Here is an 18,008-nt window from a genome sequence, read left to right as displayed (position 1 = left end):
TACTTTAGATTCTGCATAGAGGTAATATCATACGATATTTTTCTTTCTCTGACTCACTTAGTATGATCATCTCTCGGGCCATCTATGTTGCTGCAAATGGCATGATTTCATTCTTTTTAATGACTGAGTCTCTATTCTTTTTTATATGGGTAACAGTCATTGAATTTAGGGTTCACCATAGATGCAGGATGATTTCATTCATCCTTAACTAATTACATCTGCTAAAAGGTGATTTCCAAATAAGGTGACATTCTGGGGTTCTGGGTGGACATGAATTTGGGGAGGACACTATTCGCCCCACCACACTATGTAAGGGGCCACATTCATGGGTTACATTAAGATGAGGACATCTTCGGGGACATATTATTCTGCCTCCCACATTATACATCCTATCCTGCCCTTTCCCTTCTCAAAGGCATGGATCCCCATTGCCTTAGAATAGAGCAGAAACTCCCTGGAGCTCACAGGGCTCTGCCTGGTCCAGAATCTTATCCTCCTCCCAGATCCCTTCCCCCCATCTCACTCCATCTCCATTATGCTCATTACACAGATCACATTTGTTCCTGCCTCAGAACCTTTGCACTGGCTGTGGTCTCTTCCTGGAATGCTCTTTCTAACCCTAGACTTTTTCACTCACTTAGAACTCAAAGTTCACCTCTTCAGAGATGCGTTCCCAGGCCACCTTGGCTAAATCTCAGCTCCCCTGCCCTCCTCCCTCCCCTCACCTTTGCAGTTCAGTCGGTTCCATCTCTCAGTCGTGTCTGACCCCACGGACTGCAGCACCCCAGGCCTCCCTGTCCATCACCAACTCCCAGAGTCTACTCAAACTCATGTCCATTGAGTCAGTGATGCCATCCAACCATCTCATCCTCTGTCATCCCCTTCTCCTCCCACCTTCAATCTTTCCCAGCATCAGAGTCTTTTCAGATGAGTCAGTTCTTCGCATCAGGTGGCCAAAGTATTAGAGTTTCAGCTTCAACATCAGTCCTTTCAATGATTATTCAGGACTGATCTCCTTTAGGATGGACTGGTTGGATCTCCTTGCAGTCCAAGGGACTCTCAAGAGTTTTGTCCAACACCACAGTTCAAAAGCATCAGTTCTTTGGCACTCAGGTTTCTTTATAGTCCAAATCTCACATCCATACATGACTACTGGAAAAACCACAGCCTTGACTAGACGGACTTTTGTTGGCAAAGTAATGTCTCTGCTTTTTAATATGCTGCCTAGGTTGGTCATAACTTTTCTTCCAAGGTCGTTGAGTTTCCATTCTCACCTCTGTTCTCCGCTCAGCCGCCAGAGGGCGCCCGTGAGCACCTAGCAGGCTCCTCCCCTCCTCCACCCTTGATCCTCCAGGGTCCCACCTCCTTGGGGTAAGAACTGAAATCCTCCCAGTGCCCCACAAGGCCCTGCTTCACCTGCTCCTGTCCCTCCCTGCCCTCTCCTCCTCCCTGGCTCGCTCTGCTCCAGACATATGTGCCTCCTTGCTGTTCCGCCAACGCACCAGGCACCGTCCTGCCCCAGGGCCTTTGCATGGACTGTGTCCTCTGCCTGGAATGCTGTTCCCCAGACCCAGCGTGGGTCTGTCCCTCACCTCCCTCAAGTGTCAGCTCTGATACCACCTCTTCAGTGAGCCCCTTGTAACTTCACCCTCCTCCACCTCTGACACACCGTACCTTCTCCCTGCTTCTTTGTTCTCTTCATAGCATTGATTTCCCAACACACCACACAATTATTTATGGTGTTTATTGCTTGTTGCCTGTTCTCCCCACTAGACATGAGCCCTGAGAGGGCGGGGCCCGGGTCGGTCCTGGGTCTGTCTTGGCTCAGGCTAGACCACTGGAGCCAAGATACTGTCACATTTGGCAAATTGCACGCAGGCAGCTCCTGATGCTGCAGTGCCAAAGCTGGGCAGGGATGTGATAGGAAATTATCTGGGCTCCCTCTTGAGACCCAGGGCTGGGCTCAGAGTTGAAGGAATGGGCACCCTCCTTGCCTTTCTCTGTGTTTCAGTTTCCCCATCTACAAAAAAAGAGGTCTTGAGGTCACTGGGGGCATCTCTGAGTTCCTTCCGTTATACCCTGCATGGAGTCCCTAACCAAACCATTTCATGGCTTTGAGCCTTCGAATGTAAAGTGCAGGGCTGAAAAGAGAAGGAATAAGTTCTGAGCATGAGGGGGGTGGTATCCATTGGTCTCCTTTGATGCTCCATCCCCAGCTCCCAGGACAGAGCTCAGAGCTGAACAGTAATATACCCTCCTCATGATAGCGAAACTGACTGAGCACCTACTGTATACTTGGCCCCACAGAGAGAACATTATAAGGATTTTAGATCTAATTTAAGCTAATTGGAGAAACCCTATGATATAGGATACTATTATTTTCTCTATCTTGCAAATGGGAAACTGAGACTCCAAGAGGTGAAGACAATCACCCCAGATCACACAGCCAAGAAATTGTCAAGGCTGAATTCAGGGCCAGATCTCTCCAATCTCAAGTCTGTGTTCTAAACTGCCACACACTGCAGCCCCGAGAAACATCTGTTGAATGAATAAATGAGTGTTGATTGATCCTTTAGGAAGGGGGAGGGGACTCATGGCCGCTTTCCGTAATGACATAGGGGCCTCCAGTGCCCCTCCTCCCAAGGGTAAGGTCATGCCCAGACCCATTGCCACCCCCTACATCTTCCTGACACAGCTGCCACCTTGCAAGGAGGCAGCCAGGGAAATGCATTCCTCCACTGAACCCAGAGCAAAATCTCCTGATCTCCTTGAGACTCCTCCAGCAAGGGAAGGAAGAAAGACAGGAGAGGACATGAGGAGATGGAAGGTGTGGGGGAGGGGAGGGCAAACTCCCCCATGTGTCCCCCCCTCCTTTAAAAACAAAACATAAGAAAAGAGGAGTGCGTGTGTGCCCGTGCACGCACAAATCTATGAAATATTTAGGTGGCGCCCAGTGTGTTTATGGCTGTAATTAATCTTGTGTCTCGTTGGCGGAGAGCAAAACGTTAAGAAATTACTTTCTGGGGCCTGGGTGGAGTGCAGGCTGGCAAGGCTCCTTTCCCGGGATGGAGGCTGTGGAGGTCGAGGGTGGGGAGGATGGGGATCTGGGGTAAGCTTGTGGCCCTGGATTATGGCCTCAGGAAACTTCTCCTGAATTCCCCCTCCCCCATTACAGCCTCCCAGGAAGTTTCCAGCCTGGCTGGTGCCCCTTGTACGCCGGGCAAGTGCTTGCCCCCCACCCTTTTTTTTTTTTTTTTTTTTTGGTTTTTGTTGGTTATTTCATTCATCTTTATAGCTTTATGGTTTGTTGTGGTTGTTCAGTTGATCAGTCATGTCCGGCTCTTTGTGACCCCATGGACTGCAGCACACCAGTCCTTCCTGTCCTTCACCGTCTCCCGGAGCTTGCTCAAAACTCGTGTCCATTGAGTCAGTGATGCCATCCAACCATCTCATCCTCTGTTGTTCCTTTCTCCTCCTTCCCTCAGTCTTTCCCAGGATCAGGGTCTTTTCCAGTGACTCGGCTCTTCACGTCAGGTGGCCAAAGTATTGGAGCTTCAGCATCAGCATCATCGTTCCATTGACTATCCAGGGTCGATTTCCTTTAGGATTGACTAGTTTGGTCTCCTTGTAGGCCAAAGGACTCTCAAGAGTCTTCTCCAGCCCCACAGTTCAAAAGCATCGATTCTTCGGTGCTCAGCCTTCTTTATGGTCCAACTCTCACATCCATACATGACTACTGGAAACACCATAGCTTTCTTACTTACGTATGAGGTATAGTTTCCGCACAGTAAAATACAAACACTCGAGATGTGAGTGGGATGTGTTTTCAGGCAGGTGCACATCAGCCCCAGAGTTTTTCTTGGGTCCCTTTGTAACTTCTCCCTACTCCCTCTCTTCCCCACCTCTAGCCCCGCCCCTTTTTAAGCAACCGCCAATCTGATTGGGTCACCCTGCGTTAGTTTGTAGTTTCTGGGTAGCATTCTTCTTTCTGGCTTTCCTGTCCTTGCCTGTCTCAGTGCTTCATCTCTCTGCATGGCTGAGGAATGTTCTTTGGTTCACGTGGACCATGGTTTGCTTATCCATTTGCCTGTTGATGGACAGTTTGGTGGTTTCCAGTTTGAGGTTGCTCTCAATCTTGCTCCTGAGCAAATCCCTAGGAGTGGAATTGCTGGGTCACTAGGGGCTTCCCAGGTGGTGCAAATGGTAAAGAACCCACCTGCCAATCCCTGGGTGGGGAAGATCCCCTGAAGGAGGACACGGCAACCCCCTCCAGTGTTCTTGCCTGGAGAATCCCATGGATGGAGGAACCTGGCTGGCTATAGTCCATGCGGTTACAAAGAGTCGGACACAACTGAAACTACTTAGCACACACACAGGGTAGGTGTATATTTCACATTTTAAGAAGTTAGTTTAAATTTTGGAAATGTGATGACAGGACATGCAAAGTTAGGGGTGGAGCATATATTTCCATCTGGGAGACAACTCAGTCCCAAGAAGGGGAGGTTGAGGACAGCCTGTGTGGCTGGGGAGTGGCAGAGCTGGGACCCTAACCCAGGCTGTCTGTGTCAGGAATATCACCCATGGGCTACACTCTGCCAAACTGGGATAAATGATGTGGCGCCTTAGTGTCTCTCTCTTTCCCATCCTGGCTTTGAGCAGCTCTGATTCTGCTTGAGGGCCAGGGGTCCAGTAGGTGCTTAATAAATGCAAACAGAAGCTGAGATGAGAGTCGTGATTCTGGCTGCAAAATATCTCACTCCTTCCTCAGTTGGAAGCCCCAGTGGCTCCCCAGTGCCTTCAGGATAAAGCTTAAATTCCAAAATGCAGCCTACAGGTCCATTCCAATTCTGGCCCTATTCCTCTTCCCTCTGTGCCAGCCTTCTTGCTGTTGGCGGAATACCCACACATGGTCCTGCCACAGGGCCTTTGCACCTGCCATTGCCTCTGCCTGGAATGCTCCATGCTTGGCTTGCACATGGGCAGTTCCTCCTCTTCCTTCAGGTCTCAGCTCAAAAGTCACCTCCTCGGGACTTCCCTGGTGCTTTATGGTTAAAACTCCATGCTCCCAATGCAGGGGACCTGGGTTTGATCCCTAGTCAGGGAATGTGGATCCCACATACTGCAACCAGAGAAGCCCATGGACCACAGTGAGCTCCCCACAGGATAACAAAGACCCGGAACAGCCGAAAAAGGAAAAAGTCATCTTCTCCAGGAAGCCCTCCCTGACTTCCCTGTCTAAACCAGCTCCACCCAGTCCCCTCTGTGGCATATATCACCCTGCGATTTCCTCTCTCTGGTTATTTTTCTTTGAATTTCTACAATACATTAATTGACTTAGAAAGCTTTTGACACATTTACATCTTGCTTGCTGTCACCTGATTCTGAGCACACCCTTCATGCATCACAAATCACCTAAGCTTTATTTTGGGCTGCGCTGGGTCTTTGTTGCCACTCAGGCTTTCCTCTAGTTGTGGTGCGTGGGTTCCTTGTTGCAGTGGCTTCTTTGATTACAGCGCACGGGCTCTGTGGGTGTGGGCTCCAGAAGTTACGGTAATGGGCTCAGCCACTGTGGCTCCCGGGCTCTACAGCACAGGCTCAATAGCTGTGGTGCTCGGGCTTAGTTGCTCTGTGGCACGTGGGGTCTTCCTGCATCAGGGATCAAACCTGAGTCTGCTGCACTGGCAGGCAGATTCTTTGCCACGGAACCACCAGGGAAACTCTTAATTCATCTAAACTTTTAAAGAACTGTCTGTGTTGGGTAGTGTTGTTATTTCCATTTATAGGTGAGGAAACTGATACCCGGAGAGTCTCGGGCCTCAGGTCCAGCAGGCCTCTGCACTCCGGGGGTATGCACCTGTGGTCTGTCGGCCCCACAGGACTGGCCCCCCACATCCTCAGCTGTGTGCCTGGTTGGTCTTAGCACAAGGTATGGCTCAGCATGGTGGATAAACAGCTCCAACTTTTAAAACATTTATGTACTTATTCTTTAGCAGCACCTCAAGGTATGTGGGATCTTAGTTCCCTGACCAGGGATTGAACCCACATCCCCTGCAGATGGGAGCATGGGTTCTTAACCACTGGACCACTGGGGACATCCCAAACAGCCCCTGCTTTTTACAGATAAAGCAGCAGAAGTCCCAGGCGTAGATAATTTGCCTTGTGGCAGGGCTCGCTTTAACACTGCTTCTTGGACCTGCTAACCCCATGTCCTGTACCATCCCCAGAGCCCCCAGACTGTGGGCCCCAGAGCCCTGGAGGAGGCTTGGCGGGTGCCAGCTCAGACGGCGAGCAGATGCTCGCTATTTTAAACCCACTGTTTAACTCATTAAGACAGCTGTTTCCCATCCCCAAAGTCGGTGGAATTAGAATTAAATTCATTCCAGAATTAAACACACACATACATACACACGCGCATACCCGCCACCATTTGGAGGCGAAACTTGTTAGCATTTAGGCAAGCTGTGCCTTCGAGCCTGGGGACGGGGCTGGGCTTCCGCCTGACAAGTTAGATCATGGCCCAGCGGTTGCCAGCTGGGCTGGTGGCCAGGATGGCCCGAGGGCCCAGATTCCTGCGTGTACCCAGGCTTCCACCGTTAGAGTCCAGCTGCCAACTGGATGCCCCCCACCCTTTCCCCTCACACACCCCTGGTCCTGCCTGACCCCTCAGACCCAGGGGCACCAAGACAAAGCTCAGCATTTCCACTTGAACTGACTTTCCCTCCTTGGACCCCATTTCCCCGTGCTGCTCACATCTGAGACAAATCTCACCTGTCCTTCCTTCTCTCCCTTCACCTCTTACATCCAAACGGTCGGGACTCACCGGTGATGCCACTTCCAGGCAGCTGCTTTCCCTACTGCTACTGCACCAGTCCGAACCTCCATTACCTCCAGCCTGCATGACTGTTCTTTCCTTCTTCCTGGGCTCCTGGCTTCCACTCTTACTCCCAACCAGCTGTTTTCCCTCAGCAGCCAAAGGGATTTGCTAGTTCCTCAGTTGGTTATGCCACTCTTTCACTTAAAATCCTCCAATGCAGGGCTGTCCAATAGAACTTTCTGTGACCAATGGAATGTTCAAGACCTGTGCCACCAAACACGGTCACTCACAGGTGGCTGCAGAACAGTTGAAATGTGGCACGTATGAGTGAGGAAGAAAATTTTTAATGTTTTTGAATGTTTTTATGTTAATTTTTAAATGTTTCATTTTAATGTAGTGAAATAAGCCCAGGTTGCTGGTGGCTGCCATATCAGTCAGTGCAGGACTAAAGGTCCATCAGCTGTTAGTGGCCTGCCCAGATACCCTGGGTCCTCATCATTTTCTCTGCACTGCTGGCTGGCATCCCAGCCCAGATGCTCTGCCTGAGCCTGCTTTGCTCATGGCAGGCAAGGAGTGTCTCAAGAGTTCATGCCGTCCCCTCCAGCAACCCCCAGCCAATGGCCAGCAGGAGCCGGAGTGTACATACCCCAGCTCCCTCGTCCCTCGAGCCACGAAACTTTGTAGTTCATGCTCGGCAGAGGCCCCAGTGGGACTGAGCCCCCTCTGCCCACCACAGCCACCTAATCACAAACGCACCCTGGACAGGCTCCCTCCCATCCCTCTCATACTCCCTGACTCCTCCTGGGGCTTCCTGGTGTCACCTCCCACATAAACCGCTTGCATCCCAAACCTTGTCTCAGGGCTACCTGCTGTTCCTCCTCCCCCCTCTTCCTTCCGCCTCCCTCTCCTCCTACATTTTAGTGCCTTAAGCCTCTTTTTAAAAAATGTTTTGTTCCAGAATAATTTTATTTTCTTTTATTATTTTTATTTATTTATTTTTGGCTGTGCTGGGTCTTTGTTGTTGCCTGTGGGCTTTCTCCAGTTGGGGCACATGGGCTTAGTTGCCTTGCAGCACATGGGATCTTTCCGGACAAGGGGTAGAACCCGTGCTCCCTGCATCCGGCAGGAAGCAGAGTTCCTACATTTTCTCCACCCAGCTTCCCCTCCTGTTAATGTCATATATTGCCTGGTAGGATGATCAAAACCAGGAATTAGTACAGGTAGAATATCATAAACAGACCTACAGACCTCATTTGAATTTCAGTAGTTTTTTCTGGGAGTGTCCCCTTCCTGGTCCAGGACCCCACCCAGAGTCACTCATTTCATCTTGTCATCACATTGCCTGGCATCCTTCATGCCAGAATAGTTCCTCAGTCTTTCCATGTCTTCCACGACCTTGACATTTGTGAAGAACACTGGCCAGGATTTTGCAGAGGGTCTCTCATCTTGGGTCTGTCTGATGTCAGCTCATAGTTGGAGTGGGATTGTGTGTTTCTCCCCAGAATCCCCCAGGGGGCTGATGTTGCATCCCCCCCTTGGTGTAGGATGTCGGGAGACTCCAGAAGTCGCTGGCTCTCATCGGCAGTGATGTTATGACCACGTGGTCAGGACATATGACTCCCCTCTCTCCCGGAAAATTACCTTCTTACCTTTCAAATTTGTAAATATCTTAAGAGAGGTCTTTGGCAGTGTAAAACCATTCTGTTTCTCCTTAAACCTTCAACCAAGCATTCTAGCATTTCTCCCATTGATTCGATATGTTGCCTACATACAAATGAGTTCCATTCCAAGAGCCCATTCATAAGCCCAGTGAACTCATAAGTTCAATAAAGTTAGCCTAAAGTGTCAGTCACTCAGTCGTGTCCAAGCCTTTGCAACTCCATGGACTGTATAGCCCACCAGGCTCCTCTGTCCAGGGAATTCTCCAGGTAAGAATACTGGAGTGGGTTGCCATTCCCTTCTCCAGGGAATCTTCCTGACCCAGGGATCAAACCTGGGTCTGCTGCATTGCAAGTGGATTCTTTACTGTCTGAGCCACCAGGGAAACCCAAGTTAGCCTAGGTACTTCACTAATACAATTAGCTATGTAGTACTGTAATACGTTTTACACAAATAATACATAAACAAACACCAAAAATAAAGAAAACATTTTTAATCTTACAGTACAGTACCTTAAAAGTACAGTAGCACAATACAATCAATGGCTGGCACGCAGGGGCAGGCATCGAGTGAAGAGGCAAGAAGAATTACTGACTGGAGGAGCTAGAGAAGGTGGGCGATGGGAGAGCTGAAGGATCGTCAGCAATAGATGGAGGGCAGGTTGCAGCGTCACTCTTGCCTGACATTGATGGCACAGCTTCTGGTTCCTTGTGGATTCAACTCTATTTACCCTCTTGAAAAAAACAATCCAGCGATGTCTTGGTAGTAGCTCTTTTTTCCCCCCTTTCTTCATCATAGATGACACGGCAGCTGCTGGATTGCAATCTGAATGGCTTGCAGCTTCCGTGTACTGTTCCGCATTTGGTCCCGTGCTTCCAAAAACTAACAGAGCCTCCTGAAATAAAGAAAACCCCTTACCATCTCCTGTGCCACGAATCCCTTCGACTTTTCAGCTGCTTCTTCCTCTTGTTGCTCCACTCCTTCAATTATTTTCACTTTTGTTTCCATTGTTATCACTTGGCACTTCTTAGCAGTACCAGCTATATCGCTACTGCTTTTACACTTGCTTCCGGACATCGAGAAAGTGAAAGTGTTAGTTACTCAGTCGTGCCTGACTCTCTGTGATCCCATGGACTATAGCCCACCCGGCTCTTCTGTCCAGGGAGTTTTCCAGGCAAGAATACTGGAGTGGGTTGCCATTTCCTTCTCCAGGAGATCTTCCCCACCCAGGGATCTAACCTGGGTCTCCCATACTGTGAGCAGATTCTTAACCAATTGAGCCACCAGGGAAGCTTCCAGACATCCTGGGCTTGAAATAAAAATGCTGTACTCTCTACTGTAAAGTACACGAAAGCACAACGACTTATCGAGGATGCTCTGACATGACAGTGTACACCAGGCAGGTGAACTAAACTATGTGACTGGACCTGCAAACACCCGTTTGCATCTTTGAAATTTAGCAGCTTGAAGGTTCGTATGTAGGGGACTTACTGTATTTGTTATGGCAGCCCTAACAAACTCCGTTTATTAACTGCCAATCTTTGGAGAACTCTGGCTTGAACTTTTCCCTATCATGCGCCTGTTCCTTTGTTTACCAAATACTCCCTAAAGATCGACATTTTATCTTTCCTTAAAAAGATTGTCGAGTCATAAATGAAAAACTATATCACTTGCTGCAAAGGGAAGGGACCCACAAGAAATAAAGATACAGAAAACAAAGTGACGCCTCAAAATGTCAATGGGGAAGGGAATGAACTTCCCTAGTAATTCAGGCATTAAGACTTTGTGCTTGTGATGCAGAGGGACTCAAGTTCAATTCCTGGTTGGAGAGCTAGGGTCCCACATGCCGCACGGCGTGGTCAGAAAGTTAAAAAAAAAAAAATGCCCACGGAGCCAAGGACCTGTATCTTAGGAAAATTAGCCATTGCCAGAAAGAGATTAAAGACAGTAGCACCAAACAAAACTTGCTCCAAGTAAGCTCCAGGGGAAGAGAGTGACGCCCCTCACCCCCATGACCAGCTCCATTCAAGGACACCTCCCCTTTTGACCTTCCTGCCCACTCACTCATTCAGGGCTATGATGCCCTGTTATCCTCTCTCTGTCCTATTCCCCAGCCCCTCCCCTGGTTCTCCCGCTGCCTCCGTGGCTTCTCCACCTTTCCTTGTCTCTCCAACCCACCCTGCATCCAACAACCAGAGGGTTCTTTCAGAAACACAAATCTTTCTTTATTTCAGGAGTCATACGTGAATTCACTTCCATTGTAAGAAGATTCAAACAGTGCAGAAATACAGAGAGCAGAAATGAGAAATATGATCTGACCATGTCCTGTCTCTGTTCTGATCTTCTCTAAGGCTCCTCATCAGTCTCTGTAAATTCTGAAGTCAGCGACATTCAAGGTTTGGGTCGAGTCCTGCCCTTGCCCATCTCTCTGCCATCCTTCAGTAAAACCCTCTTCTTAGCCACTCTGACGGCTTGCCATATCCAACCATTCACCTCTCCCTCCCTCTCACCGCAGGCCCTTTGCGCATGCCCTTTGCATTCGCCGCATGTGTTCTCCACCCACTCCCTCCAGCTTCATCCTTCCTCGCCGTGCGGTCTCAATGTGCTGACACCTTGTGTCTGCTTGGCCTCACCCAGACGTGGGCCCTAGGGCCAAGGATTCCAACTGTGCTTTCATTTCTACAGCTGCCATGACCGGGGGCAGCCCTACAGTTGTGGAGGCTGGAAGTTCAGACTCGAGGTGTCAGCAGGGTCCGTTCCTTCTTGCTGGCTCAGAGGGAGAGCCTGTTTCCCGCCTCCCTGCTAGTGTCTGGCGGTTGCTGGCTGCCCTCGACAGTCCTTGGCCAGGAGACTCAGCGCTGGAACCTCTCCCTCTGTTGTGACATGGCCTTCTGTCTGTTTGACTCCTGTGTCTCTTCTTTATCATTGGCTGAGGGCTGCTCTGGGAAGTATTAAGCCAACAGCGACAACCTAAAGAATTAAGTAGCCAGCCTGCTGAAGTGTGGTTGAGAAGAGAATTCTGTTCCCGGCAGAGGGAACAGCACTAGCAAAGTTCTAGAGGTTAAGTAAGTCATGATGCATTCGGAGCATTGAAGAGCATTGAGGGGTCTCCCTGGTGGCGCAGTTGGATAAGAATACGCCTGCCAGTGCAGGGGACACAGGTTCAATCCCTGGTTCAGGAAGATCCCACAGGCCTCAGAGCAGCTAAGCCTGTGTGCCCCAACTATTGAACCTGTGCTCTAGAGCCCACGTGCCACGACTGGAGACCGCCCACGTTGAGCCTGTGCTCTGCAATAAGAGAAGCCGCTGCAATGAGAAGCGCTTCCAGCATAGCAAACAGTAGCCCTTGCTCACCCCAACTAGAGAAAGCCCATGCAAAGCAATGAAGACCCAGTGCAGCCAAACATAGTAAAATTTTTAAAAAGAAAATTATTGAGGTTTTGGATACCGGCAGGGGCTTGACTATGGAGAGCTGTGTCAGACACAGAAAGGAACTTGGATTTCAAGAGGGCAGGTAGGAAACCGTGGGAGAGTTTAGAGCATGGAAGAGACCAGAGGATTAAACTTTAGAAATATGCTTGACTGCTGTGTGGTGATGTACTGAAAGTGTTGTGACCTGGAGGCAAGTCTGTTATGGGAGAATGAAAACTTCAAACCCTATGGGCTTCCCTGGTGGTGCAAACGGTAAAGAATCTACCTGCAACGCAGGAAACCTGGGTTTGATCCCTGGGTCAGGAAGATCCCCTGGAGAAGGGAATGGCAACCCACTCCGGTATTCTTGCCTGGGAAATCCCATGGACAGAGGAGCCTGGCGGGCTACAGCCCATGGGGTCACAAAGAGTCGGACACGACTGAGCAACTAACACGCACATGGTGAACGTCAATCAGGTGTCATCTCATTTAATTCTCTGACCACCGACCCTACAAGGCACGTTGCTCATCGTTACACCCATCTGAAAGATCTGGAGACTAGAGCCCCAGAGAGCTTCAGTGACTTACCTGGTCTCGCATAAGCTTGTTAATGACAGAGCAATGATTCAGGGCTTGAGCAGACTGCCCAGCCAGGTGACAGACTCACAGCGGGAGATCTGGGATAAAGAGTTGAGAGGGGACAGGAGGCTGATGGCCAGCACTCTGGATGAGGAAAGAGGGGCAGTTGGAGACACAGAGAGAGAGGAAGACCTAAGCTGAGAGAGGAAAGCTGGTTCGGGTGGTCTCTGGGACCTAATGCCTGATGACCCAAGGTGGAGCTGGTGTAATCACAATAAAAATCAGATGCACAGTAAATGTAATGCACTTGAATCATGCTGAAACCATCCCCCCACCCCCAGGGCACAGAAAATTGTCTTCCATGAAACAGGTGTGTATGCTCAGGTCTGTCTGACTCTGTGACCTCATGGACTGTAACCCACCAGGCTCCTCTGTCCGTGGGATTCTTCAGGCAGGAATACTGGAGTGGGTTGCCATGTCCTACCCCAGGGAATCTTCCCTACCCAGGGATTGAACCCATGTCTCTTGCATCTCCTGCCCTGGCGAGCAGATTCTTTACCACAGGGACCACCTGGAAAGCCCCTGGAAACAGGTCCCTGGTGCCAAAAAGGTTGGGGACCGCTGATCTCCCGGGTGATGGGGACTTGGACCACCCGCTCCTTCTAGCCCAGCCCTGACATTGCACTTCTCCCACCCCTCCCATCAAGTCAGTTAGACCCTGGGGACATAAGAACTGAGACCTGAAGGGTAAGAAAAAGCCAGCCACGGGGAGATAGGGTCTTCCAGCCTGAGGCACAGACTGTGCAAAGGCACTGGGGCAGGATGGTGCTGGGTGTGTTCACGGAATAACATCAAGGAGGCCTGTGTGTCTGGAGCAGAGTGAGCAAGAGGGAGTGAGGGAAGGAGGAGGTCCGGGATTTGGGCTTTAAAACCTCATGGGCAGAGGGTGCCCTGAACAAGTCTAAGTCCCCTGGGAATCTCGAAATGAGTGAACATTGACCCCCTTCTTTAGTGGGTCTCTAGGAGGCTTGGGGAGATGATGATGGCAGAATGTCAGTGAGAAGGCTGGGTCCATGCCATGGTGGGGAGCGTGGACTGCCAAACCACTTTGTGGCACCCCTGAGCTTTACCCTTACAAGGTCCAGGAGCTAGGGATGTGCTGAGACTTCTAGAAGTTTTTCTGAAGGCTGTCCAGTCCCGAGATCAGAGCCCCAGGAATTCTGTCTTGGCAGGGGGTGGAGGGACTGGATGTAACAGGACGATGTCACAGAGGCTGGGGGCATCTAGAACCCCGGGGGCTCCCGGTCTCAGTGTTATCTGCCAGGAAGGCCGCCTGGGTAGGTCATCTCCTCCTGGGACCAGCCTTCAAGGACAGAATGAGAGCCTGGCTGCCCCCAGGAGCCGTTTCCGTGTAGGGCCACCAGGGTCCCGCTGCTCTGCTCAGCTGCCTCTGAGCCACCCTTTCAAGTTCACCTCTATTCCCTCCCTGGCCACGGGTCCCTTGGGAGGCCCTGGATATGCCCGGAGGCCTCCCATTGGCGGTCCCCAGCGGGACCTAGCTCCACGCCGCAGCTGGAGAAGGACGGGCCAGCCATGGGGCGGCAGCAGCCAGCTGTGGCCCTGGGGGCAGTCAGGATCTCGCTGATCCTGCTGGGGCTGCTCGCTCCCTCGCAGGCGGTGGTACGGGCCGTGCTGGACGGCAACTTGAGCATGGTGGACTTTGCGGATCTGCCAGCTCTGTTCGGGGCGCCCCTGGCCCCTGGGGGCGTGCGAGGCTACCTGATGGAGGCCAAGCCAGCCAACGCATGCCATCCCATCCAGGGCCCACGGCCGGGCAACGGCTCCCTGGGCGCCATCGTGCTGATCCGCCGCTACGACTGCACATTCGACCTCAAGGTGCTGCACGCGCAGCGGGCTGGCTTTGAGGCGGCTATCGTGCACAATGTGCGCTCTGACGACCTGGTGCGCATGGCCCACGTGTATGAGAACCTGCGGCAGCAGATCGCCATCCCCTCGGTGTTCGTGGGCGAGGCTGCTTCCCAGGACCTGCGGGTCATCATGCGCTGCGACAAGTCGGCCCACATCGTCCTGCTGCCCGACTACCCGCCCCACCCGGACCTGGACTGCCACCCGGTGCTGGCCGTCTCCTGGGTGCTGGGCCGCGCCCTGGCCCTGCTCACCAGCGCTGTCTTTGTCCTGCAGCGTCTGTGCCATTGGCTCTGGAGCTGGCGGGCCAGCGGGCAGGCAGTCAAGGCACAGGCTACCCAGAGGGCCCAGGTCCACACCTTCACCAGGTGTAATGACCTCTGCGCCATCTGCCTGGATGAGTACGAGGAAGGCGACTGCCTCAAGATCCTGCCCTGCTCCCATACCTACCACCGCAAGTGCATCGACCCCTGGTTCTCCCAGGCTGTCCGGCGCTCCTGTCCCATGTGCAAGCAGTCAGTGGCTGGCACGGAGGACTCTGACTCCACCGTCGACAGCTACAGGGACGAGGAAGACCCCTCGCTGTCTGGCCGCCAGACCCAGATCTGGGCTGTCCAGGCCCGGCTGCGCTCCCGGAGGCTGGCTCTGCTGACCCGAGCCACCTCCCGGTGCCGCTGTAATGCCACCTCTGTAGGGGAGGCCGAGGCCAGTGCGCCCTTGGAGGGGCCCCCAGAACGCCACTGATACCCGCCAGCCCCAGACTGGTAGAGATCCGGGTGGGCAGGGTGGAAGGAAGGCATGTTTTTAGCCTGGAGACTAGATAATAAAGTGGGTTTGGAAGCGGATTCTCCCCCGGTTACTCTGGGGCTGCAGTCCCTCATGCCATCCGTCTGGCAAGTCCCAGCTGAGCCCAAGGCTGGCTCCTGGCATCCGAGGGTGAGTTAGGGGATGTGGGGGTGGGAGGGTGGTCTTCTCAGGGATGTTATGTGCATCATCCCCATGGTGGCCCTGTGATGGGCCCACCGTGCCTCAGTTCAAATCCTGGGTCCACAGGGCCTGATTCCTAATATTCGCTTTCATTTAAACCTCAAAAAAACAATAAACTTGTTACTTGGGAATAATTTTAGCTTTACAGAAAAATTGCAAAGGGGCTCTGGACAGTTCCCATGGACCCCTCACCCAGCTTTCCCTGAGTGTTGACATTTTACATCAGCACAGCATTTTTTCTTTTTAACGTTTTGAGTTTTTGGCCACTAAGTATGTGGGATCTGGGCTACCCAACCAAGGATCGAGCCCACACCCCACCTCAGTGGAAAGCAAAGTCTTAACCACTGGACCGCCCAAGGAAGTCCCCAGCACAGCACGTTTGATTCAACCCTGAGAGCATCGTGAGTAGGTTATGATGAACTGAACTCCAGGTTCAATGGAAATTTCATCATTTCAGCTGCTTATAGTGGAAAGTGTCAAACACACTCAAGTAGAAAGAATGGAACGATGACTTTCCCCACGTGTACCCATCACTCAGATTCAGTGATTTATTTGTGCTGCCACGCTGTGCTAAGTCACTTCAGTCGTGCCTGACTCTTTGACCCAATAGACCATGGCTCCTCTGTCCATGAGATTTTCTAGGCAAGAATACTGCAGTGAGCTGCTGTGCCCTCCTCCAGGGGATTGTCCCACGTGTACCCATCCCTCCGATTCAATGATTGATCTACTCCTGGCCATTCTGATCTCCTCCAATTCTCCTTCCTTGCTGTTCTTTAAAAAATACTGTTTAACATTTTTATTTATTTTATTTTTGGCTGCACTGGGTCTTCCTTGCTATGCGGGCTTTTCTCTAGTTGTGGAGAGCAGGGGATACTCTCTAGTTGAAGTGTAGGCTTCTCCTTGCAGTGGCTTCTCTTGCTGCAGAGCACAGGCTCTAGGGTGCATGGGCTTCAGTAATTGGCACACATGGGCTCGGTAGTAGCAGTTATCAGGCTCTGCTCAAAGCTCATATCAGGCTCATAACATCCCTGAGCATAGGCTCAGAGTGTAGGCTCAATAATCGTAGCACATGGGCTTACTTGCTCCCTCCAAGGCACGTGAGGTCTTCCCAGATCAGGGATCAAGCCTGTGTCTAGGGCATTGGCAGGTGGATTCTTTACCATTTAGCCACCAGGAAAGCCCCTCCCTTGCTATTTTGATGTAAATTCCAGATGTTTGTTTCACCTACAAATATTTCAGTGTGTGTCTCTAAAGCAGTAGTTCTCCACTGTGGTGGGGGTGTTGTGTTCCCGGGGACCCTGAGTGATGACTGGGGGCACCTGTGGTCATCATGACTGGGGGCCTCCTGGTATCGAGTGGGTGGGGGCCAAGAATGCTGCTCCATACCTCTTAGCCCCTGGGAGGGTCTCACCCCAGAGAATGACCTGATCTGACTGTCTACAGTGCCAAGAGGAGACACCCTGCTCCACAAGAGGTTAAAGAGCAACCTCACAAACTCCAGTATCAAGTCCAGAATGAAATGATTCCTCACGCGTGCATGCGTGCTAAGTCGCTTCAGTCATGTCCAACTCTTTGAGACCCTATAGACTAGCATGCCAGGCTCCTCTGTCCATGGGATTTCCTAGGCAAGAATACTGGAGTGGGATGCCATTCCCTTCTCCAGGGGATCTTCCTGACCCAGGTCTCTTGTGTCTCCTGCATTGGCAGATAGTCCTTTACCACTAGCACCACCTTGATGCTATCATTATAGCTAAATAGCATTGAATATTTCTCCAGGGAGCAAGTGGAAATGTGCACACTTATTATACTACGGTACAGTTGTTTAGACTGTTTGAAGCCGGACCCGAGATAGAATCTAGAGTCACTGATGGTCTCCTAAGTCTCCTTAATTTTTTATTTATTTTTAAAAATTGGTTCTGTAGGTTTTAATAAAGTATTTAATTTATTATTTACTTGGCTGCACTGGGTCTCAGCAGTGGCACTTGGGATCTTGCTTGCATTTTGCAAGATCTTCCTTGCATCACGTGGGATCTTTCACTGAGGCACACAGATTCTGTAGTTGTAGCGTGAGGGCTCCAGAGCTCGTGGGCTTCAGTAACCACGGCATTTGGGCTCAGTTGCTCTGTGGCATATGGCATCTTAGTCCCCCAGCCTGGGATTGAAGCTGCGTACCTGGCATAGCAAGGCAGATTCTTAACCACTGGCCTACCAGGAGGTCTGTCCAAAGTCTCTTTTAATCCAGAGCTTCTCCTGCCACCTTTCTCCCTTTAATTTTCCTTGCAGTTTATTTGTTTGAGGCCACTGGGTCCTTCATCTTGCAGAGATGCCCCTGATCTGGGTTTTGTCAATTGGGTGTGCCCATGGCATCATTTCGGGCTTCCCCAGTGGCACTAGTGGTAAAGAACTTGCCCGCCAATGCAGGAGATGTGGGTTCGATCCCTGGGTCGGGGAGATCCCCCTGGAGGAGGGCATGGCAACCCACTCTAGTCTTCTTGCCTAGAGAATCCCATGGACAGAGGAGTCTGGAGGGCTACAGTCCATGGGTCACAAAGAGTCGGGCGCGACTGAGTGACTTAGCGCACACACATGGCATCATTTTAAGTACGCCTCTGCCTCCTTTAGTTTCTTTTAA

General features: G+C 51.3%; 1 protein-coding gene across 1 annotated transcript; it reads left to right on the top strand.

Moving 5' to 3' along the window:
* The first annotated feature begins 2,593 nt into the window (after positions 1-2,593).
* Positions 2,594-15,133, top strand: ZNRF4 (zinc and ring finger 4). Its single transcript, XM_040241612.1, is given in 3 exon segments — positions 2,594-2,645; positions 13,609-13,887; positions 13,890-15,133. Coding segments are annotated over 3 exon segments (1,575 nt in total).
* Positions 15,134-18,008: the final 2,875 nt, after the last annotated feature.

The sequence above is a fragment of the Oryx dammah genome, unplaced genomic scaffold (genome assembly GCF_014754425.2).
Source record: "Oryx dammah isolate SB20612 unplaced genomic scaffold, SCBI_Odam_1.1 HiC_scaffold_5, whole genome shotgun sequence".
Classification (NCBI taxonomy): domain Eukaryota; kingdom Metazoa; phylum Chordata; class Mammalia; order Artiodactyla; family Bovidae; genus Oryx; species Oryx dammah.
This window is presented reverse-complemented; position numbering and strand designations above follow the sequence as displayed.